This window comes from Anoplopoma fimbria, chromosome 7 (assembly GCF_027596085.1).
Source record: "Anoplopoma fimbria isolate UVic2021 breed Golden Eagle Sablefish chromosome 7, Afim_UVic_2022, whole genome shotgun sequence".
NCBI lineage: Eukaryota > Metazoa > Chordata > Actinopteri > Perciformes > Anoplopomatidae > Anoplopoma > Anoplopoma fimbria.
The window spans coordinates 10,483,747-10,508,716 of NC_072455.1; the positions used below are offsets into that span (position 1 = coordinate 10,483,747).

Consider the following 24,970-nt stretch of genomic DNA (forward strand, 5'->3'; position numbering starts at 1 on the left):
GTGTGTGGGTTTTGGGGACTGTGGGTTTTTTTGAGGGTTCTTGTCTTGTGTGTGTAAACCTTAAAATATAGTGCTGTTGTGAAATTCTCCAAACTGGTGTGTTTGTGTTCTTGTTCGGGTAAAATTGGGTCATTCAATGTGTGGGGTGTACATATAAACTAAATGTACAGCCTTTGTGACGGTTGTGGGGTATATGAAAAGAGAGAAGGATAAAATTATTATTAACATAAAAAGCAACTGGGACTGACGCATCTTAAATGCCAGGAGAGAAACCTGGCTGGCACCCCTGACAAAACCACATCTCAGTTAAACTGTCACAACTCCAGTCCAGTAGATGGCGGTAAATCGCATCTAAGCTGGTTTGCCAATCGCCAATAAAAAAAACCAACGAAGAAGAATAACCTGACGTTGCTGCTGCCTGCGGAAGGAGTCTCGTATGAGATTAGCTAACAGCTAGCTGTCAGTGTAAAGCACGGTCCTGCTCTGTGGTCTCTCCTCTGCTGTCTCTCCTCTGCTACACACAGAAGTAAGTTATTAAAATCGGCTGTCACATTCAAAAGCTTTATTGATCTAGCTTTATAACCTGTCATGCTAATAATATAGCCACCAGCAATGCTTCTAAGACTGCTCCCTTTCCTTTTGGGTTCTCATACTAAACTAATACGTTTGTTGATGTTTGAGTTTGACCAAGTACGTCAGCTAATGCTCTCTTAAGTCAGAGGGCCAAGTGAAGTTGAGGGTTAGAAGTGACATTTGAATGAACAATGTAGGACAAGATTCGTTTCTTAACACAAGTCAACCACGTATTGATTAAACAAAATCAACTTATGTTTTGAAAAGCACCTTATTTGTTTGCAATATACGGGCTGGTTTGTTTATATGGTATTAAATAAACGTTATGTTATTTTAATTGAAAGAATTTAACCCACACAATTTAACATTCAGTGTTGGTACATTGACAGTTTTCATACTAGTTGTCATGGCATGCACACATTTAGGTTTGAACCAAACAATATAGAGAGTTCAATATCCAGCATGAAGTAATTATCCATTCATTTCCAAATACACTCAAATGTTACTATTTCCTATTGTCACGTTAGACATTTGCTCTGGGTGTGTTGCATCACACAGTAATGTCAATGTTGTAAATTGACTTTGCACCTTGCAGCAGACCTTGGTCTCTTTAACTAACCAGCCAAGTATGTGGACATTCAGGATGTGAAATCTCAGTCAAGTGTCTCTTTTTATCAGTTCACCTCTCGCACACATAACGACTCTCAAGGAAATGACTTGTAGTAGAACTGATTCTCCGAATTCTTATTCAGTTTGTTTTAATTTTTAACAAGTAAAGCTTGTAGGACACTCAGTTGCACATTTCCATTTAAAGTTGTTTTTTCTTTTAAAGATTTTTTTAGTTTAAAGTTTAATCAGATTGTTAAAGAGATTGAAGTGGGTTATGTAAGTTTTGTACAACATGGTTCATTAACCCTTAGGCTTATCCATTTCCCCACTAAATATGGAAAGAGATACTGTATTCCAATTAAATAAATCTGGTCTTCATGTGCAGTTAGCATAAACACACAAAGTAAGACTAATCAGAGTATTTCTTTCATTTCATCCCAGTTATTTATTGCATGGTGTTAAAAATAGTCTTGTGTTTCTTTTAATCCTGCTTTAGATTTGTACTGACACACAGAGGAGAATGTCTGCGGCTGTGAAAAATCCTTTTCAACATATAGTTGAGCCTCTGGACCCCAACGACCCAAAGCAGCAATTTTTCAACCTTTCCAAACTTGGAGATCCCAGATATGGTAACAGCAATGATCTACTTAATGCAGAAATGAAACCTGTTGTCAGGATAATTGAATAGTTTTAGCGATCTATTTTCCAGAGAGGTTCACTGTCCATCTGTTCCTCAGACCGCCTGCCGTTCTCCATCCGGGTCCTCCTTGAGTCCGCAGTCAGGAACTGTGATGAGTTTCTGGTGAAGCGCTCGGACGTGGAAAGCATCCTCAACTGGAAGCAGACCCAGACTCAAACTGTGGAGGTTCCATTCAGACCGGCTCGCGTCATCCTCCAGGACTTCACGTATGTGGACACAGTTTATTTGCATTAGGATGTTAGTGAGTTGCTCCATAGGTTTTTTTTCTAGCAACGGAAGGAACTCTTAACATTAAGTACACAATAGCGTTTTTCTTTGAACCCATAGAACTTTATTTTTCAGAGGGAACTCCATCAGTTTAACACAGATGGGTCACAGACACTGGGAGTACTACTGATTCTGTGTAATAAGAAAATAATCAAATCTCAGTTTAGCCTTGAATTCTAGAAATTCAAAATAGAAAGCCTGCGTTACAAACTGGCAACTTAAGTATGAAAGACATAGTCGTTATACAATATTTAGCTGCATTATGGGAATTTGTAGGATGTGTTTATGCAGGCTGACCCTTACTAGGGACTAAAAGTCAGGATATCTTGTTCTCTGCTGCTTCAAATTTTGACCATTTGGGGGAAATATGTATAAAATGATACACAACTTATGATAACAAATTTCATGAGCACAGCCCAACCAACAATGAATGGATCTAGTAACAGGCATTGTGTCTGTTACATTTTCTTCCTCTGTGCCACAGAGCTCCATCATTGTTAAAACACATCAATGAGCCTCGCTGTTGCTTTTGGTCACATGTTTCTTCATCACCATAAACACACACACACACACACACACACACACACACACACACACTGTGCCGCTGGAAATAGTCTCCAACTAATTAGCTATTTCCTCCTGTTTGAATGACATTTGATGAAAACTACAGCGACCAGCTGCCTAATGGAATTATTAAGGGGAGCTTGGAGCTGAGTGTAATACACCGGGTAGGAAAGTAAAAAAGTATCGAGCGATGGACTCATTTATCTTTGTTTTATTTTTATTTTTCTTTCTTTTAGAAAAATAAAAAAAGATATCATCAGCCTTATCCTTTTATGAAAACTAATTTAATAGAATGGTGCAGCCATTAAGTCACGGTGTCAAACAAAGGCCTCAAAGGCTTATTAACTCATGAATATATCATACTTCTAGTCATTTCAATATCAATTGTGATATTGATTTCAGCTGCTATCTCCAAAGCCCGATTTCCTTTGATGTTAAGAGATAATCTTTGAAGTCTAAATGATGATGATGGACATGTCTAAACTGTCCGTGCAGTGGTGTCCCTGCTGTGGTGGACTTTGCTGCCATGCGTGATGCGGTGATGAAACTTGGTGGAGACCCAGAGAAGATTAATCCTGTTTGCCCCGCCGACCTCGTCATCGATCATTCCATCCAGGTGGACTTTAACAGGAAGTAAGAGCTCTCTCCACCATGGCGCCATCACTTCAGAAGTTCTCTATTATCCTCCATACAGATACAACATGAACATCATCTCAGTTTGCTGAGGTTTTATCGCAATAATCAAATTTGTCTCTTTCTCTACGTTGTAAACACCCACTCTCTTTATCCTTTAGGTCTGATAGCGTTCACAAAAACCAGGACTTGGAGTTTGACCGCAACAGAGAGAGATTTCAGTTCTTAAAGGTGCGAAAAGTGAACAAACCCCCTGTAAGGTCTGCATGTCTGATATGTAGGTAAATAAGAAGACATTTTTTTAACCCTTAACTATGTTCTGTTCTTTCCAGTGGGGCTCAAAAGCCTTCAGGAACATGCGCATCATCCCTCCTGGTTCAGGGATCGTTCACCAGGTCAACCTGGAGTACCTGGCCAGAGTGGTGTTCAACCAGGATGGGTTCTTCTACCCAGATAGCCTGGTGGGCACCGACTCCCACACCACCATGATCGATGGACTGGGAGTGCTGGGCTGGGGTAACATCCTGTCTCTTTTACTTATACAGTATAAATGTCCAGTTGTGGTTTCTTTTTGGTGGAGATGCCTGCTCTCATTTATTCAAGCAGTGTAATGGATGAGCTCCTAGCTAACAATAGCATGGCAATAACCAAAACAGCCGTACTTCAATTGATCACTGATCATGAAGTTCTTGATAAGATTGGTCATCAAACCCTCAGGTGTGGGTGGGATTGAGGCAGAGGCCGTCATGCTGGGTCAGCCAATAAGCATGGTGCTGCCTGAGGTGGTGGGATACAAGCTGTCCGGAACCCCAGACAAGTTCATCACCTCCACAGACATTGTCCTCACAGTTACTAAGGTAATCGCAATCTTTTTATACGGTTGAACCATTTACCAATGTCCCATCGAAAGTAAAGTGATAAATAAGAAGTATGTGTTTGGTTCTGTTGGTGGAAGCTCTGTGGCAGCATTTACAAGATGTCTACATCTGATGTATTCAGCATCATAATCTGACATTGTCCTTTTTCCCCTTTGTGCTCTCAGCACCTCCGTCAGGTGGGTGTCGTGGGGAAGTTTGTGGAGTTCTTTGGCCCAGGCGTTGCTCAGCTGTCCATCGCTGACAGAGCCACCATCGCCAACATGTGTCCTGAGTACGGAGCCACGGCAGCCTTCTTCCCTGTGGACGACGTCAGCATCCAGTACCTGGAGCAGACCGGTGGGTGTCCGTCCAGCTGTGGGGAAAAAATGACAAACTAAGAAGGTATTCATCTCTCTGATTTATGACAAAAAACATTTCCAAAGTTTGTTTCCATTTGTCTTGTATTCAGGGCGGGATGCAGAAAAGCAGGCGTACATTACAAAGTACCTAAAGGCAGTGGCCATGTTCAGAGACTACAACGATGTCTCCCAGGATCCAGATTTCACTCGGGTCAGTCTCCACAGCATTGTTAGGTTATAGTTAAAGATTGTTGAGCCATAAAAGAAAGGTAGACTAACAATTGCTTTTTAAAAAGTAAAATAGTGTTTGTATACGAGTGCCTTACTGACACACATCCTCAAGATATTTTTTTCCTGTTTTAGCATGTAGTTTTAAAATGATGCCGGTCACAAAAATAAGATTAGAAGAATAAAACAATTGACATGTTTAAAAATAAGAATGCCAACCGTTACGACTATGTTTGAGCAGAAAGGTATGAATTGCCAAATGATGACAGTGACTTATTGGGAGAGCACAGTTAGGGGGAGAAATGTGAAATGACCCACCAGCTCTAGTAGATCCTGATCTCTGTCTCTCTCAGATTGTGGAGCTGGATCTGACTACAGTGGTCCCGTGCTGCAGCGGCCCCAAAAGACCCCAAGACAGAATCGCTGTGTCCGACATGAAGACAGACTTTGAAGCCTGCCTGGCAGCAAAGGTAGGTACCGCTCACGCATCACATTATAAAGGATTCAAATACACAAAAAAATATATGTAGTGGAATGCAATGTGGCATGCTCCTGAGGCTGTGCTCAAAGACTAGTGTGAAAGATAAAGAAACACAAGTCAACACAGAATATGATAAAGTATGTGTTTAAAAGTAAATAAGACAGGAAAACAAGTCTTTGGTGCTACTAGTCAGAAGGGCAGGGAATTGAATCACAGTACTTTTTGATACAGACTGAAATGTGTCCAAAGTATAAAGTAGAGAAAACACAGGGAGCTAGCATCAAACGTCTGCTCAGAGTTGTAAACTTGCTTTCTTATTTTTTAATCAGATAGTTCCTGATTTAAATCAAAATATTGCAAATGTTTAGACTTTTATTCTTATTGTAGCCTTCTGGTAAAACATAATTAAATATTTGACTTTAACTGGTTAAACTTCTCTTGTTCTTTTTTGCTTCTTTTGTTAAAATAAAAAGATTTTTTGTACAAAATCATGTTGATCATTTTAAAGTTAAGTATTGTGAAAAGTAAAGTTTGGCGTTGTTACAAAAATGTAAGTATTGTATTACCTTAAGTTTCAAAACGATTCAAACAACACTCTGCTGTTACTGTCAGTGCATTATTTGACTCCACAAAGGAACTCATCTCATGATGCTCTGTGACATTTTCAGCAAGGTTTCAAGGGTTTCCAGATGGCTCCAGAGCGTCACAGCGCTGTGGTCCCCTTCCAGTTCAACGGAAAAGAGTATTCATTAAGCCACGGCTCCGTGGTCATCGCTGCCATCACCAGCTGCACCAACACAAGCAACCCATCTGTCATGCTTGGAGCAGGTGGGTGTGCAGTACTCCGTCTGGAATAGCATGGGAGGTGTATTAACTCCTGATTCTTATTTGACACAGCTATTAAAGAGAAACCCTCCTCTTTCAGGGCTCCTCGCAAAGAAAGCCATAGAGTGTGGCCTGAGCGTGAAGCCGTACATAAAGACCAGCCTGTCTCCTGGCAGTGGAGTAGTCACTTACTACCTAAAGGAGAGCGGGGTCATGGACTACCTCTCTCAGCTCGGGTAAGCTGCTCAAAGTCCCCATTCATTCACCTGTCTTTATGGATGGATGTTCCTGAACATGTTTAGTGTGGGTAAGCAAAGGCACTTTATGTGCTGATTGTAAAAGTTAATTCTTTATCTAAAAAATAACACAAACACAAAAACATAACAGCTTTTTTACATCATTTAGGGCTTTTTTAAATCCGAAAATCAAATATTTGTCAGCACATTGTTTGTATTCAAACTGTAATGACGTTAAATTAAACATTTTCAGTCTATAAGACTGTTTAAACTCATTTTAACAGAAGAGGGCGCTCTAAACATTCACACCTTCACTTGACCTATTACAGTATGAGTAAGATAAAGTAGTAATTTTGTGTTGTTTGCTATAAAAATGGAGGACACTAGTGAGTAAAGCCATCCTGAGCAAACATTCTCGACACCAAAGCATCTAGGAAGCAGTGTGTGGACGTGTATCTGAATTCATTCCACCAAATTGTGGGTCATTTCAAATCATCTGAAATAGATTTTTGAAAAAGTATACATCCCATTAATCTTTTAACAGAGTTTGTCCTAATATATATATATATATATATATATATATATATATATATATATATATATATATATATATATATATATATATATATATATATATATATATGTATATATGTTTGCAGAGCAAACATCTGCTGAGAAAGACAACCTTTGAAAATTTTTGCCAAATAACTAACAACCAATGATGTAATAAAGATAAGTTTGCAGTAAACCATTATTGAATAAATCAATCACTGTATACGTAATGTAAAATCAAAATTCATTATATGTATCATATGATTTATGAAATATTCTGAAAAATTGAGACACTTTTTATAGATACAACTTGATGTTGATGAATGTCTGATCCGTCTAATCTAGTGAGTTAGAAACTTGATACAAATGAAGGTTCTTAATCAAATTGATGCAAAAACCCTTCCACTCCATTATCACAGTCCTGTTCTCTGATTGACAACATGGGCTGCAGAGGCTGAATGCACGCAGACACACTAAAGAGACTGCTACCACTGTAGAAGTGTTTGAGTATTGAGGAGAGAGAAGATGCTTCCTGAACACACTGAAATGAAGAACTTGTGATGAAAGTAGTTATTTTATTTTGAAGCGTTTGATAGAGTAAACACCATGATAAAACCCAGTTGAGTTGTCACTATTGATAATTTTGTCAGTAGAGGTTACCACTTTAAACTGACCACAGACTTTACAGCTCTGCTTTTAAAGGCTTTTCTGTGAAACTTGTGATCCCTCCCCCCCCATTCCAATGGGAATATCCTGGTAAAATACAATAGATAAGTTCTGGCAGATAGTCAAACACATCGCTATGATACAGGTATGACACAACAGACCTCGATCATGGTGGTCATGTGATTTTTGGCACAGTTAACTGAAGCTAGTATGAAGCTCTTTGAAGATATTAAGCTGACCCTTTTAAACAATTCATTTGTCTCTCCTGTTAGCTTTGAGGTCGTTGGGTACGGCTGCATGACCTGCATAGGAAACAGTGGGCCGCTCCCGGAGCCGGTGGTGGAGGCCATAACACAGGTACTAAGAGGCTTGTTTTCCTCATCTTCTATCTTTGTTTTCTCTTCCTTTGTTATCTGTTCCTGTAAAAACAAATTCTGATCTGAAGTATTACTTCTCTTTCATTTACAAGCTTTGTAGATGAACATTAATACATTAAAAAAAATATAATTGTTTAAATAATTTTCTACCATGCCATTCTCCCGCTATCATTCAAGTTGTTTCCCTTCATTTTTTGTTTCAGGGAGATCTGGTTGCTGCAGGAATCCTTTCCGGAAACAGAAACTTTGAAGGGAGAGTCCACCCCAACACCAGAGCTAACTACCTGGCTTCCCCACCGCTCGTCATCGCCTACGCAATCGCCGGCACCGTGAGGATCGACTTTGACAGCGAACCCATTGGTGAGTCGTTGCGTTCTGAGAGTAACTATGTAGAGTAAAATGTAGTTGTTTCAAAGGTTAGGCACATTAGTTTAAAGACTCTACTGCAGGCTGGAAGCTCCAGGCTACATTAACTTTTACTTGCATAACACACCAGCATCTACAACCAAACGGCGAGTGGTCAGTGTTGTATTGTGGGTAATGTTGGTGAGAAGAATGCATGGTATTAAAAATGATAGCTGCATCTTTTCTGACCCTTTTTTTTCGTTTTTAACTGTGAGTCTGATCAAGTTAAAGGAGAGCAATGCTAAATCAGTGCACCACTCTTTTGATTATTAGTATTTCACATTCATTCTTAATCAGTTCTGAATGGTTTGTCCTGTTACTTTGTGTCTCTGAACTGCGGTTGGGAGACCTCCAAGCTAACTTGACGTAGCTAGCCTTCACAAAGATGAATCTCTCTTCTTTGTCAGTAAACATAGCATCTAGACATTTAATAATAACAGTAATGTTAACTTATCCAACCTAAACAGCATGCTTATGCATTTATACTGGCACTCAGTCACACACTGTAAAGCCTCTCTGTGAGAGACATCGGCCAAGGTGCAGCTCAGGTTCCCACACATTGATAGCGGCATCAATGTTCTTTAAGTGACTACAAATGCACAGTCAGCCTCTGTGCCTTTCCTGTCATCCCTGACTTGCTTCATGGTGAAACCAGGTCAGGGATGTTATTACAAACGGGGCCAAATTTAGAATCTGGAGGTTTGTGGGGTGCTGTTGAATAGGCAGCTGTGTGTCATTTGATTTAAAGATAACATGTTTGCACAAAGAACACTGTTATCATGTGATATGACTAACTTGACATTTAAAAAGATAGCTTCCAGGGTTATTCTGTGAATGTGAGACTGACTCATATGGGTGAAATGCAGTCTGAATGTCAGTTTAAGCACGTAGGACTAGATGTAATCCCTTCTATAAGCAGGTTTTTATCTCAAGTCCTGAAATAGAGGGGAAGGTATTTTTTTCCCCTTCATTCCAAGACAGAAGACAGAACATTAAACCTGTAGTGCTGAAATTTAGTCTCCCCCTCTGGCAGTGATAGTAATTACAAAAACACTGTCGACATGTGCTTACGGCGAATGCCCCCAGGTGAGCTCACTACATCTCCCAGGAGCACTCTCTTCAAGTCTCTCTGTGCAAATAAGGGCACATGTTGAACGGGCATTTTATTAGTATTACAAATACCAATCTGTCCAAAAGTCCCTTATCCTGACAAAACCTCAGACTTGCTTCGCTTGATCCTCATACAGTCACATATATCAAGATTTATCCTCTCAGATGTTTTTCAACCTGTAGAGAGGCTGTCTTGACTCTTATTTCTTGTCATTTGCATGAGGTTAACCTTTTGGTTGGAAAGGTAATTTGATTTGAACTTTTAAATCTCTTTGAGTTCATATTTGTCTTGCTTGATGTATTAAACACATGTGGTTTCACGTCTTAATTCTGCCCTTGTGTCCTCTTGTCTCCTCTGTAGCCATTAACTCTGAAGGCAAAGAGATTTTCCTGAGAGACATCTGGCCCACACGGGAGGAGATCCAGGCTGTGGAGAAGACATTCGTCATCCCATCAATGTTCAAAGAAGTCTATCAGAAGATTGAGGTAGTGTAACCTTTAGTCTGTTGGCAGGCAAGCAAGCATCGCCGCAGTGATATGTAGAAGTGTGATTGACAGGAATTTTACTGTGTTGTGTTGTTGCAGAAAGTGAATGAACGCTGGAACGCTCTGGTTGCTCCCTCTGACAAGCTCTATACCTGGGACCCCAAATCAACCTACATCAAGTCCCCACCGTTCTTCGATGGTTTGGTAAATATACAAATAAAATCATCTTAACAAACTCAGGCACCTACTATAATTACTTAAGTCCAAGCCTGCCATTATTAATATTAAGTCATTTAATCTGCTAGAAATGTTATTTTGTGTGCTTGTGATGGAGAAGAGCATTACAGTTTTAAAATCCATTTTCAATCATGTTTGGAATGTGGAACTACTGCCAGAATGAAGCTTCAAAACATTTTAGTTTATTTAAATGAGCTCCAGTTGACCAGAAGTGTGAAACCAGGAAATGTAAAATATTTTATCATACTCATTAAAATGAGCTAGTAATAGTAATAGTGGGACGGCCTCCTTCTTCATCCCATCGAATGCACCCATCAAAACCTCTGGGAGTTTAGAATAACATTCAATTGGTGAGAAAAACAGCATTCCACTGCTCTGGTTGGTGGCCACGGTTGCAAAAGAAGCTGGTTTTTTTTCTTGTGGATTTCTTGAATATTAAAGGTAGCGTTGCAAGTTTGGCTTTGAAAATTAAACAAATGGACCATCTCACATCTATTTTAATATTTTGAAAGGAGTGTTACGCTTAAGGTTTCACATACTACTACTACTACTACTACTATACATTTTTTATTATTTTCAATAATACTACTATTTTCAAGAGGAGGGCTACCAATAATGGCACTGTGTCCAATGTCCATTATTTCATATTAATAGTTCTACTACTGCTATTAGTACCCATACGATTATTCAGACAACATTGTTCCATATTTTGGTGAGACACTAATATTATTATTATTAATATTTGGCCATGGCTTTACTGTATGCTACTTCATGTGCTCTTTATTCAGACCATGAAGCTGCAGCCACCAAAGTCCATCCATGATGCCTACGTGCTGCTGAACCTGGGAGACTCGGTCACCACCGACCACATTTCTCCTGCAGGGAACATCGCCAGGAACAGTTCTGCAGCACGCTACCTCACCAACAGAGGGTGAGTCACCACAGAGCAGCATGTCATCCAGCTTTTCTCTCTTGGTTCATTTTTATGAGTCAAATGAATCTACATTGGCGATAGACTACTGTCAGACTTTAAATCTGCCCAGATTTAGATTGAAACAGTCACTTCAGTTGGTTTGATTAGAACAGGAAATGTTTCTCTAGTTTCTAATTGTCCTTTATCTCCTGACTGAGATCAGTTGTGTCCGTCAATATAGGTGTTCTGCTTTACCGTGTTTGTGCTCTGACAGTTTGAGCCCTCGGGACTACAACTCCTACGGCTCCCGTCGAGGTAACGACGCCGTCATGGCCAGAGGGACGTTTGCTAACATCCGCCTCTTCAACAAGTTCATCAACAAGCAGGCTCCTCAAACCATTCACCTGCCAACCGGAGAAACGGTCAGCCTGCAACACACCTCTATAACTTGTAACAATTATCATATAGATGCTGTTTGACTCAAGTCATTCTTGTATCTAAACAAAAGGTCTTCTCAATTTTGCCCCGTTTGTCCAGCTGGATGTGTTTGATGCTGCAGAGAGATACCAGCAGTCCGGCGTCCCTCTGCTGGTTCTAGCAGGGAAGGAGTACGGCTCGGGCAGCTCCAGAGACTGGGCAGCAAAGGGCCCCTTTCTACTGGTGAGGATCATGTCTTTGTAACCGGTGAAAGAAAATACATATTCATATGTCGTAAATGATGGTAAGTGAGACTTTAATGATAGAATAATGGATTTTGTTCTTTGACAGACTTACACTAACAACCTAAGGTCGACCTATAAGCTTTTCCCAGAGCTTTGACACGCATCTCATTGGATGACGTTTTAAGTTAGTCAGTTAGGAAACTTGTTACCAAGGAGATAAGATCAACACAGATCAAAATATTGGATGAGACTTTCTGCTAAAATTGGTGTTGTTGAATTAATTTTCCTCCAAATTTATTAAAAAGTCTTAAATTGAAGTCAAAAAAGTCTTGAATAATTTGAACAAGTGTCAAATCAGCACAAACTTAAATCAAATACATGCACACTTTTCATTGGTTAATCCATCATTCCAATTTATGTCACTTATCTGATCCAGGTCACATTCATTTTTATTAATTATATGATCAGAAATCCTTGTCATTTACTGCAGGGACTACTTACAAAGATGTGATTTAATAATAAATAATTCCAGGCCTTTATGTCCCTACTGGTTTTCCATTATACTTTTATAGTTTAGCCAGTATGATCATGGAATAACTGCATTCTATTTGGTGTAAAAAACCTCTCAAAAGTCTTACATTTAATATAGTGAACCTTGAAGAAACTCTGAATGTAGCTTTATTTCATATCATGGGGACAAACCAGTTATTAGCCGTCACTTTAAGTATACAACTGTGGTCATGTGATGAGTTGTTCTGCTAAAGAAAGCGCAGCAAAAAGTGTTTCAAAGGGTTAAGAATGAACTTGTGCTTCTGTTTTTAGGGTATTAAAGCGGTGGTGGCAGAGAGCTACGAGCGGATCCACCGCAGTAACCTGGTGGGGATGGGAGTGGTTCCTCTGGAGTATCTAGCAGGAGACACTGCAGACAGCCTGGGACTGACCGGCCGAGAGCGCTACACCATCATCATGCCCGAGCAGCTAACACCCAGGATGATAGTGGATGTGAAGGTTCGTCAGAGACACTTTCCCGTAGAACAGGGACATAATTACACCGTTGAGGTGATGTGATACATGATGTCGTCTTGTCTCTGCCCTTGCAGCTGGACACGGGGAAAACATTCCAGGTGAGGATGAGATTCGACACTGACGTGGAGCTGACGTATTTCCACAACGGAGGCATCCTGAACTACATGATCCGCAAGATGTCTGAAAACTAACCCGCCAAGTGCAGCAACACCAGTCCTTTACTAATTGTCAGCCACAGTCCAACGTGTGAGATCAGGTGATGGTTGACTGAAGAATAGCGTCCAAAAGTTAAACACAAAACACAACATTCATAACCATGTTCTCATTTTTGAGAATGCTGCTACTTCTTTTAATTGTTAAGACCTGAGAGAAATATATAAGGTGTGTGTGTGTGTGTGTGTGTGTGTGTGTGTGTGTGTGTGTGTGTGTGTGTGTGTGTGTGTGTGTGTGTGTGTGTGTGTGTGTGTGTGTGTGTGTGTGTGTGTGTGTGTGTGTGTGTGTGTGTGTGTGTGTGTGTGTATGTACAGTACCAGTCAAAAGTTTGGACACACCTTCTCATTCAACTACTTTGAAGAATCTAAAATCTAAAACATATTCTGGTTTGTTGAGCATTTGTTTGTTTACCACATAATTCCATATGTGTTCCTTCATAGTTTGGATGTCTTCAATATTAATCTACAATGTAGAAAAATATACAAAGAAAAATAAAGAAAAACCATTGAATGAGAAGCTGTGTCCAAACTTTTGACTGGTACTGTATATATATATATATATATATATATATATATATATATGTATATGTGTATCTATGTATCTATGTATATATGTGTATGTGTGTATGTATGTATGTATGTGTGTGTGTGTGTATGTGTGTGTGTGTGTGTGTGTGTGTGTGTGTGTGTATGTGTATGTGTATGTATGTGTGTATGTATGTGTGTATGTATGTATGTATGTATGTGTGTGTGTATATATGTATGTACACACACACATACAGTTGATTTTATTTCCTCCTGGGCAGTCAGTCACAAGGTGTCATACTTTTTCAAATTTGCAAATGAAGATTGATTTGACGTTGAGTTTACTAGTCACCTCAACCAGATGTGGTAGCTGCTCTCTGAGGGGTGTTTGGTTCTGTCAGGGTTTCAGAGAGAACAACGTGGGTCTTGATTTAGTATTTTTGGTCTTCATCAGTTATGAAAACATTGAATGGCTACTCTCTAGAGCTGCATTTAAAAAATGTTCTTTTTTATGGTACCAACCGATATGATTTGGTACAGTAGGACGGCACCAAGTAGTGAGAAATTAACCGTCAATACTTCATACTGATACTTCAGAAGGTGATCAAGTTTTTCCCCCAAAGGAACTGTGTCAACATTGTTTTGGTAGGAAGGTTCACCTTGTTTCATGAGTTGAATATATTTACATAGTTTCTCTGTGATGATGCATGGGGATCAACGTCTCCTGCACATTCCAGCCAATGGTTGTCCGTTATCCATTGATCAACGGCTGGCAGTAACGAGCTAACAAAGAGAACGATATGCAGCAATGCGCTAACAAAGGCAGGAAAGAAGCAGCTAGTAAACATGATGTAAACCAGGAGTCGGCGACCTTTTTGATATGAAGTGCAATTTTTTTAAATTGTTTTGTTAATCCTTGTGCCACATCCACATTAAGGTTAACATTCAGTTTATTCATGACACATTATCAAAATGTAATTCTCCAACGGATCTGTAATTCTAAACCGTTTTTATATAGGTAACATGCATAGCAACAGCTTTAATCAGGACATTGTAAATATATATGAGAGTACTATACAAGAAGGCTGTCATCACCAAGAAAACTTCCCCCATTCTTGTTTATCAGCAATACCATAGGTTACGCTTTGCACTCGTGCCTACAGTTGCCTACCCCTGATGTAAACAATACAGCCCCCCCCCCCCCCCCCCCCCTTTCCTTAACCAGTGGCACCCTCCAGGGACTGCATTCACATTTGTGTTCAGTCTGTTTTCTCTTTTCCTTTCACAACAATCATAAGAAACGGATAAAGCTCTTCACCGATGAGAGTAGAGTAGTGTCAAAAAAGTCCTATTACTGCCCATGTTGTAATTCCTTTTTAAAAACAAGGTCCCCTATTGAGTTTGTTGAAAATAATTAACTTAATGAACATCTGAGCAATAGTCAAGTCAATATTGATCAGAAGTCCTTGGGATGATCTGGATATCTACAATACCATGACTCTGATAAGGAAGATCTGTAGATATGATTGACAGGTCAAGAAAGCTACTGCATGGACCATGAGGTGAGGTCGTCTCGTAAGGGATGATGTCTTTGATAATATATCATTGGAGGTGTGACCCATAAATCATAAAGGAAGACATTTAGTGTGATGTGACCGTGAGAAGAATATCATTGGTTTCTCCTCCAGCTTAACACGCTGTGGTGAAGTAGTGCATTACAGTCATGGTTACCTCACGTTGTGTGTACGTGTGTACACTTCTATTCACAGACATGTTCATGTTCTCTCCATCCCTCCTAGATAACTGTAAAGAAAAACATTCCAAATATTGTTAATCAGCTGTTGTCAGTGTGTCAACTTCATGTTTTTGAATGCCTTATAACTATCTCAATTGTGTCTATTTGCCCTTTTGATTATTTTTATCATGAAGACCAAACTGTAACACTCTCTACACTGTCTGAATGCATTAATACACTGATTACTGAAAAAAAGAATAAAATGTGATTTATTATTCCTAGATTTCCTTTTAATTTTGCTACAGCGTTCTCAGATTTTAGTTTCTATTTTAGTTATATTTATTTATAGACATGTCCATAATAAACGGGTATTGTGCCAATCTGCTTGAAGCTCAAATTCCTCTGCAGTCCCTTGGTACTGCTTTTTAACTTCAAACACTATAACCAGACTATATTGGAATGTTTTTCTATTTTGAATACATTGGTGAATATGAGCCTTAAATAGTTCACAAGGTTCTGCAATTCTATGAATATGCTGCAGGCTGTTTGTACTCTGCTGTCACTGATCCTGGATTACTGTCACAGAATAGTCAAACGTTTGGAGAAGAAAGTGAGATTCTAAACCATTCTATTCTATAGCACAAATGTGCTGATGTACCTTAATACTGCGTTCTATTAACTTCAGTAATATCTTCTGTTGATATTTCCCTTTAATACAATTTTAAATAATTAAGACCATGTTATATGTGTTGAGTGGGATATTAAAAATTAAAAAGCTATAAATAAAAGAACAAGAAAACTCAGTCAGTGGTCTCTGTTGGACATAATGTGGTTCCTAACTATCTCAAACATTCTTGTTAGCAACTGGCGAATACACACGAATACACACATACTTATGTATCTGCGATAATCTGATATATTTTTTCAGTCTAGTCCAGATGTTTTCAGACTGAGACGTTCGGGAGGTACAAATTTCACTGTTGTCCATCAATCAGCTGAGAAATCATTAGAGAAGATGCTGCAGAACTTGCCTGATAATCATCATGTTTATAAGTTTTCTTCAGTATGTTCAGTATCAGTATATATATATATATATATATATATATATATATACATTTATTATAAAAAAAAACCTCAGCCTGATTTAATGAGCTGGAGAAAACAATGAGAGCAGATGATGTTACAACCACCTGCATGATAAAAACAGAGTGATACTCTTACCACAGTGCTATCTGACACCTTCGTCATCCTCCTCCTGTCCTCCTCATTCATCCTTAATCACTCTGGACTCACTTACATTGACTCTCCTTACTGGATTACTACCACATTTAGCAGATTGCCTTTTTTTTATGACCAACATTGAAACATTTCTTCATCTCTGTGAGAGATGACGGGTCGTTGATTCTGCAGCAGCTCTGCTCGACGTAGATCTTCTCTCTGTGGGTCACGTTTATCGGCCGTTCGATGGTGGCCCAGGGCATCGCAGTAGAAACAGACAGAGGGATATAAAAGGCAGTTTGGGGGGGGGAAGCTAGCTGCTTGTGTTTCCCACACCTATGACCCTGCCAAGGTCCAGCACACAAACAGCATGTACACACACCCACACGGTCTGAGGGAGCACATTTGAATTATCCAAACCTTTTAAACGCCACAGACCCCGTTTGCATAACCCTTTCAGTCTAAAAGTCAACAGCAGCTCTGAAAAGCTGCAGCTCATTAGATACTAGAAAACACAACAGAGGCCATTTTAGGACATTTGACACTGAACTTGGATGAATATTTTGAACTGTACCGATATATGCTTCCTTTCCACGATGAGAAAATCAATATCAGTCTCTTGTTTGTCAGGACACGGTCAGCCTTGCTTAGCATAACATAACCGTTAAATTAATATTAAAACAACAATTTGTAGTTTTAGCTATAGAATTAAGAGCTGAAACTATTTCTTGACGAACATTATTCATCCACCCAGCATGTGCAGCGCCTCCAGCGTTGGTTGCCAGATATAATAACCGAACGCAAGTTCTGGTTTTGGTCTCAGTTTAGTAAGGATGGTTCCAAACCTGACAACCTCACAGTGATGACAACATTAATGACAAAAATACATCCTCAAAAATGTATTTGCATTTTTCAGTGAATTGTTTAGATGTTTTACTCAGTGAATATTGTTTTCCAACATGAAATGCTTTTTTAAAAGTCTTCTCCACACTGCCAGGAACATAATTGGAGATTATAATCATTGTTTTTTTTGTTCGTCTAATAGTCATTTTCAATGTATTAAGTCTGTAAAAACAGTCCACCAAGTGTGATCTTCTAATTATAGAACATAAATTATCCCCGGTTACTACAAACCCCAAATTCCCACAAACAAGAATTCCCGCCTCAAGTTTTTTGCCTCTGCCAACCAGTCAAGTGTCAGTTTACATCCATGTCTGTCCAACATGTTATCACTTTATCATTTTATCTTATTAGACATTTATGACAAATTGACATATTTATAATGAATTCTTGAATTATGACAAAAACACATGTTTTGTGAGGTCTCTGTGACCTTAAACCATGAAAATCTGATCAGTTAATCCTCAATGGTTGTCCTAAATTGTTCTCTGCCATTTCTTTTAGAGGTATGCTGTTGGAAAAAGACAACATTTTGGTATGTTGGTGGAACTACATCAAAAGACAAAGGTCATTAAGATCTTTAGGATTCATCCTCTGGGGATCATGAATGTCAGTTTGGCTGGGGGAAAAAAATCCACGGATCATGTTGGCTTGAATCCAGAGCCACGTCAAGCCTCATGATCATCTTCTACACAGTGAAATAAATAAATTGCCACAATGATTATAATTCTCTGCATAATTTATTCAATAAACTCAGTCATTTATATTAGTGGTATTTCAATCATCAATTAACAGACACAGATTCTATAATCAACCTCTAGAAATGTATCATTAAAATGCATGTGTAAATAACGGGTTTGTGTCGTTCCTCAGTCACCCCTGAGTACTTGACTGGGTTAGATACAGCAGTGTGTGAGTCTAACAATTACATACTGAACTTTAAAATCGATAGATTCAAGTCTGGCATCTAGACGGTTGACATGATAAGGTCCATTTCAACGGTGGTTCTTCCCCTCGCCAGTGATTCACATGCTCTATTGAGGTAAAAACATGGCTTCAACATTGGATGCATTGTTACCCGATGAATCATTGGAGTATTCATTGGAATGCACAACCTAAACCTGAAGTGTTCTGAAATAATACAGTACTGCAGGATTCCCCTAAAGGAACATTTCGAGGAGCCTTGAAGAAGCTTTAAAGTGCACCATAACAGCATGGTACCCATTCCAGATTCATGCATGATTAACATCTCAGCTTTCATCATTAAACAAGTGAATGCTATCGAAAGACAAGTTAATGTGCAGATACAAGTAGAACTAATACAGTGGTAATCGTAAAATTTCTGAAATCCGACAGACATGAGTTCAACATGTCAATGCGACATTGGAGTAAGAGAAAACAATTTAAGATGCAACTCCCTATGAGACAGACAGCTTGACAGGACCAAATCACTGAGAACACAACAGAATTACATGAAAACACGCAGAGAAAACACATGAATAGTGTAGTCATGGTCCATTTTCAGTGTGCAAATTAACTCAGAACAAAGGAATAACTTATCATAATTCTCTATTAATATCCTATTTCATCTTCCCTCATCAGGGAGGTCTGGCTCAGGTACACAGCAGCACTAAGTGTCTTGTTTGTGGACACTTCAGCACATGGGTCTTGAACCCACCATGTTGATTTTTGTTGAGACGGAAGACACTGTTAACTGAAAAGAATTTAACCTGCCAGTAAATGTGACCCAGCAGAAATAAATACGCCAAAAACTGTCAGCCAGAAATGCCCATCATTGACACAAGTACGTGTAAGACAATTTTCTTTCTGGCTGGGACATTAGAAAACGTTCCGCACAGACCTAAAAGGCTTTACTTTAGCCTTCTTTGGTCCATTACTGACCGTAAGCTAACCACTAGCATACCGTTAGCGTTCCCCCTTCTCTCTTTACTCTGTGCCTCTACTTCAAACACGTGACAAACATGGACACAGACAATTGGCACAGTCACAGAGGGAAAAATTATTTCTTAATAAATTAAATTTCAAACAACCAAACCCAAACGTGGCTGAGTCCCAAGCTTTAAGCGTTGAAACAGGGCCTGTCAGGTAGCAGTATTGTATATAAAAAACAAGATGGACGGGTATGTATGGGTAGACATGGGTATTTCATCGAGGGGTGAAAGCTAACATATATGCAGGCAGGATATGATCCTACAACACAGAAATACCTGCTAGCAATAAGGCTAAACACTGCGTGATGCAGTTAAACGTTAAATGAAGAGATGATAGTTTCTCCGTAAGGATAGCATTTATAATCTACATGGTGAACCCAGTTTGTGCCTCTCACAAACCCTAGCATCCGTTCTTCTCAAATGATAAATGCCTCATAGTCTTTGAAAAGGTCCTTAAGAACATTTAATGTTGTTCTTCAATCACTTTTCTTTTGGGATAAACAAACATTCCATCCACTGCATGAAACAGTTTTTTAAAAAACTGTTCCCAAAGTTGCATCTCTGTTTTATTGCCAGCTAGCCAAAAAGGGCATCTCTTTGCTAGTTATGTACAACACAAGAAAAGTCACTGTCACTGTAGAAGAGTCACTGAGGATTGTGGAAGAACCTTCAGAACAGCGTTTAGTGCTATTAAATGACCCTCTGCCAACTATATCTTTTTCAGAAAAACAGATGCTTAGCTCTGTGACTTGTGAACGCAATGATAATACATAAGGTGCAAACTGCTAAATTAACCATTACTGTAATCTAGTTTGTCAAGTGCAAATCTATCCAGGAAGGTCCTGATGATATACTGTACAATATAGCAAGTATTTCAACTACCACCTTTCCAAAGTATGGCTTCAGTTCGGAGAGGTTGCTGTACATCACACGGCAGACAAGGCAAAACATTTGCTCCCATCTTCCTTGTTTTATCAATCTATCACCATCATCCATCACAAAGCAGGCCTTCAAACGGGATGTGTTGCTCTTATGATGCAAACCATGCATGCACAGAGTGTTTACCAGGTCCAGTATGGTTATTGTCCACTGATTAGAAAACATGAGATTTACATGAGACTTTTAGCCATGTGAGCCAAATCTATGAGGAAGTATTCATCAGTGTAATGGAAACCATACATTAAGCAGATGTGTTCTAAATAACCCAACAGAACATGTCAGCAGGACATCATTATTCACATCAGTAATGATAGGCGTCCTTGAAGGTTAAAAAAGCGAGCATGGCTTCTAAATGACAGGACGAGTTCGACCAGCCCCCTGAACGTGCTTTACTGTACGACTGATATGAGCTCTTGGCTATTTCTGTTGGACTTGTCGCACTTCCTGCTTCAAGGGTCACTTGTAAAGAGAGGAAATGAGACTGCGTGTGAGCGTCAGGAGGAAGAGAAGGTGTGGTCAGCACAGGCAAGAATATAATTAATTCAATGTGAAAGAAGAGGCCCCACTGAAACCATAGGTGAGACTTTTCAAAAGATGCTGTCGGAGGTCAGAGGGAAAGGGAAGTGGAACAGGAGGAACTACTGGACAACAGACCACACATCAGCAACTTCTGTAAATGCTCACGCTTACATTTACGCCACATTACCGAAATGTTACATGGAACAAGTTCTCCTGGGTATCAACACCTTTCCTGCATCCTCAAGTGTACGGCCCCTAGAGGTAGTTATTATCGGCGACGCTCAGACATCCTGTTGGAACATGCTGGATGAGCTCAGGGGAAAGAACTGGCAAGGTCTTTCAATATCCACTCAACCAGACAGCCACCCTGTGGTGAGCTCAGAATATAATCCTTTCATCTCCCATCGTCCCAGATTTCCGCTCATGAAAGCTTGAAAAAAAGCTGTTGAAGGGGCTGAAACATATGAGGAACTTGAAATTATGAGGGAAATATGGTTTTACTTGTGCGCTTCTCTTTGTGGCATGGCTCTGTATGCGTGTGCTAATCTTCCTTCACAGTTGGGATTATAAAACAAAACTAAAAAGATGTCTTTGTGATCAGTTGCATTTCAGGGGTTTCTTGGGGTGCTCCTTATCTAGCTGGTCTCTCTGGGGCCCATAGATGCTGTTGGCATGCCAGGAGAACCACACGATTATGGAGACGATGGTGGTCTGGAGGAGGAGCATCACCCCGTAGGTGGAAGCCATGGTAGGTCCTGGTAGGCGGGAGAGGATGGCGGGTGGCAGCAGCAGGGTCGGGCTGAGCAGGATTGCCCTTACCTCAGTCTTGATCATGTGGAGTTCGTCGAGGATGGACAAGAACGTGCAACAGTGGAACCACTGGTGGCTGTGCCCCCAGATGTCGAAGCGGCCCGGTGCTAGCCGTTCGGGGAACTTGCTGATGTTGAAGACAGCCGACACCAGCAGCCAGATGCAGTGGCGATAGAAAAAGCTGGCAGTGGAGGCGGAAGCTGCGAACGATGAGGAGGTGGTGGAGTAAGGCGATCTGGTGAGGAGGCGGTAGAAGACTGGCGTGGAGGAGATGAGGAATGGGAGGAGGAAAACGAAGGTTCGGATGATGTACCGATGCCGTCTCCATCTCTGGCGAGTGTTGCAGCAAGATAAGACGCAAATGATTGCTACAACGCATGCGGTCGGGATGTAGAGGGTGTCGAAAAACACACAGAAATCTGGGATTGCATAGGAAGATGTAAGAGATCCTGCAGGTTCAAGTTTCAAGTCAATATGGGAGCCATTGTGGCCTCCCTTCTCTACTATCCCCGCCCGAGGATGGATGTAGTAGTAGTACGCCAATGATGAGCCAACAGTGTAGGAACTGATAGTGCCGTAATCCACAAAGAAGCAGACTTCTCTTACCACGAGAGACATCGAGTTGAGCAGATGGGCCATGCTGCTGGCCATTAACAGACAGAACACCCCGATAAAGTAGTTCCACAGCGGATAGAAGAACGGGGCATCGCCATGCGGTGCACCTTCCCAACCGAACACCTCCACAAAATAGTATGCAAAAATAAAAACTGGGAGGAAGTGTGTCCAGAAGTTGCCTGTTTCATTGGTGGGCCTGAACGCTGATAGCAAGCAATCCCTCAGGCTGTAGTTTGGGAAGCGGTAGCCAGTCAGGATGAAGTTTTCTATGACCCGAGGCGGCACATCCGTATGCCTCAGGAGAGGTAACGGCTGGCCACAGTTCAGAAGCATAATGTTGAGTTTGCAGACGGTCAGAAATGTCTTCCTGCACAGCACTTTAGTGTGTATTGCTTGGCTGATGACTTTATTGCTTATCACAGTAAGTGATCACCATACAGTATTTTGCCAATGAGTAGATAAGGCATCTGCAGGCTGCTCCGGCTTAAAAAGACTTATCAGCCCTGCTCTTCTTTGGACCTTTGAATTCCTGCTCCACTGTGGGCCTCCAGAGCTGTAGGCTAATCAAAAGAGCAGAGCTGGTGTATAGTCCAGCAGGATGCTGACAGAAAATAGCAGGGCAGAGGGAAGTATCCAGAATCCTTGGACCACCTGCTTGGTTTATTTTTCCCTTTGGTTTCTCTTAACCCACCGAGCATTGCAAAAGGTCGGCAAATCATCCAGCATGCAATGCTTCTTGTGCATTTTATTTAGTTCCCTTATTTTGCATAGGACATGGTCGGCTTGTTAGTCAAAAAGCACAGTCACGTTTCCTGTTGTGGACAGTTCTGAAGCAGCAAATGAAAAATGAAGGTCACTTATTACTGTTACAAGGTTGAGCAGCGCGTCAGTTACTGTACGGTGTGTCCATACCGCAGCAGAAAAACGTCATTTAAGCTCTGTGGTAAGTAGGTCATGCCGGCGTTCGGCACTGTACGGCGGGCTCTCTTCCTCCTGTGGTCCCTGCTCAATCAGCCCGCATCCGCGTCCGACTTTCAATTCATTCAGCTCCCGTTACGTTGCAATGCAGAGCGCTGCAGAGAAGACTGAAGAGCGAGACGCGAGGTGTGCCGGTGTTCGCTCCTTCAACGCGTGGTCAAGTTTAAATCAATTCTGTGGACGCCGGGACACTGCCGTGAGTCTTCAGCTGTGTTAGTCTGAAGCCAACCGGCATTTCGGCGAAACATCAAGGAGAACGAGAGACCGTTTGACAGGTACCAGCGTCAGCACTCAGCTATAGCATCTCGATTCCGGTTGTGAGTTTCAAAATAAAACTCAGACGCTGTGACGTAACACTCTATAGCGGTCATATTGATATCTCTGTCACTGTGGCCCTGCTGTGTGCTGCAGGTGAACCTTGATGCTATCTACCACCTTTACTTTCAATTCAATTCAGTTTATTTTGTATAGCCCAGAATCACAAATTACAAATTTGCCTCAGAGGGCTTTACAATCTGTGCACATGCGACATCCTCTGTCCTTCCCTCACATCGGCACAGGAAAAACTCCCCTAAAAAACCCCTTTAACAGGGAGAAAAAAGGAAGAAACCTATGGGAGAACGACAGAGGAGGGATCCTTCTCCCAGGATGGACAGAATGCAATAGATGTCATGTGTACAGAATGAGCAGCATAACAGTTCTTAGATACAACACATTCAATGTGCGAAGAACAAGTAGCGAGACAACAAAAAGCGTAACCGTTGACACATGACTGACACTTACTCAATGGAGACATATAGGAAATGTTGTGGTTTTCATTTATCAATATGTAATCATAAATGCTTTTATGTTAACTGAATGCTTAAGATAGGAAAAGGCTGAAACTTTGGGTCAACTTTCACAGATCTGATGATTGCTGGAGACAACTAAGGAAACAGGTTGTGAATGCAGATACTGCAACAACAGTAAATAAAGGTCGGACAGGAACCTTAAGGGTGGGGGGGTGGTGCTAACAAGAAGTGTTATCCTAAAGATCAGGTCTGTCATAAATGATAAGACTTTGTGATGTATCATACAGTACCAGTCAAAAGTTTGGACACACCTTCTCATTCAACTACTTTGAAGAATCTAAAATATAAAACATATTCTGGTTTGTTGAGCATTTGTTTGTTTACCACATAATTCCATATGTGTTCCTTCATAGTTTGGATGTCTTCAATATTAATCTACAATGCAGAAAAAATAAAAGAAAGAAAGAAAGAAAAACCATTGAATGAGAAGGTGTGTCAAAACTTTTGACTGGTACTATATATGGACCAGGAGCGCCAAGAAAGAGGTATAAATAGGAGGAGACAACAAGGAATCGGGGCTCTTTTTGGGGCTTCTTTAGGCTTGGCTCTCTGGGCTCTGACTTTGACTTTAAGCTTTTTAGGCCTTTTTAGGTTTTGAACCTTTGACATTTTGTCTTTTCTTTTCTTTTTATATTTTACATTTTTGTAACCCTTAATCTTCCTTTTATCGTATCGGTTGAGATGATGTGAAAACCAGCAAACTGAGCTCTTTTTAATATATTTTCTTCTGTGGCTTGCATCATTATTATACATCTTATTTTATAACATTCTTTATATCTTTAATTGAATATTTATTTTTGTCATCAGTTATTTATGTCATTATAGAGTGGGCTAATGTTTTAGTTGTGCTATAATATTGCTATAATATTGTTAAGTAATATAGAATGTATGTTTTGCAGCATATAGGCTACAGGGTAGTTGATGTCCCGACACTTATTGTCTTTTTTTCA

The 24,970-nt window shown here is 40.2% G+C and overlaps 2 protein-coding genes across 2 annotated transcripts; one reads left to right on the forward strand and one right to left on the reverse strand.

Annotated features, from left to right (window-relative positions):
* The first annotated feature begins 415 nt into the window (after positions 1-415).
* On the forward strand, positions 416-13,209 carry aco1 (aconitase 1, soluble). Its single transcript, XM_054601196.1, has 21 exons — positions 416-526; positions 1,679-1,811; positions 1,920-2,088; positions 3,209-3,346; positions 3,508-3,577; positions 3,679-3,862; positions 4,064-4,203; positions 4,389-4,560; positions 4,673-4,773; positions 5,144-5,260; positions 5,940-6,099; positions 6,197-6,332; positions 7,823-7,907; positions 8,131-8,287; positions 9,804-9,928; positions 10,028-10,132; positions 10,954-11,096; positions 11,353-11,500; positions 11,616-11,738; positions 12,563-12,748; positions 12,841-13,209. The coding sequence occupies exons 2-21, from the start codon at positions 1,703-1,705 to the stop codon at positions 12,955-12,957; spliced, it is 2,685 nt and encodes an 894-aa protein (XP_054457171.1). The 5' UTR covers positions 416-526; positions 1,679-1,702; the 3' UTR covers positions 12,958-13,209.
* Positions 13,210-18,091: 4,882 nt separating this feature from the next.
* paqr9 (progestin and adipoQ receptor family member 9) lies at positions 18,092-23,416 on the reverse strand. The gene has a single exon (XM_054601484.1). The coding sequence runs from the start codon at positions 22,522-22,524 to the stop codon at positions 21,364-21,366; it is 1,161 nt and encodes a 386-aa protein (XP_054457459.1). The 5' UTR covers positions 22,525-23,416; the 3' UTR covers positions 18,092-21,363.
* Positions 23,417-24,970: the final 1,554 nt, after the last annotated feature.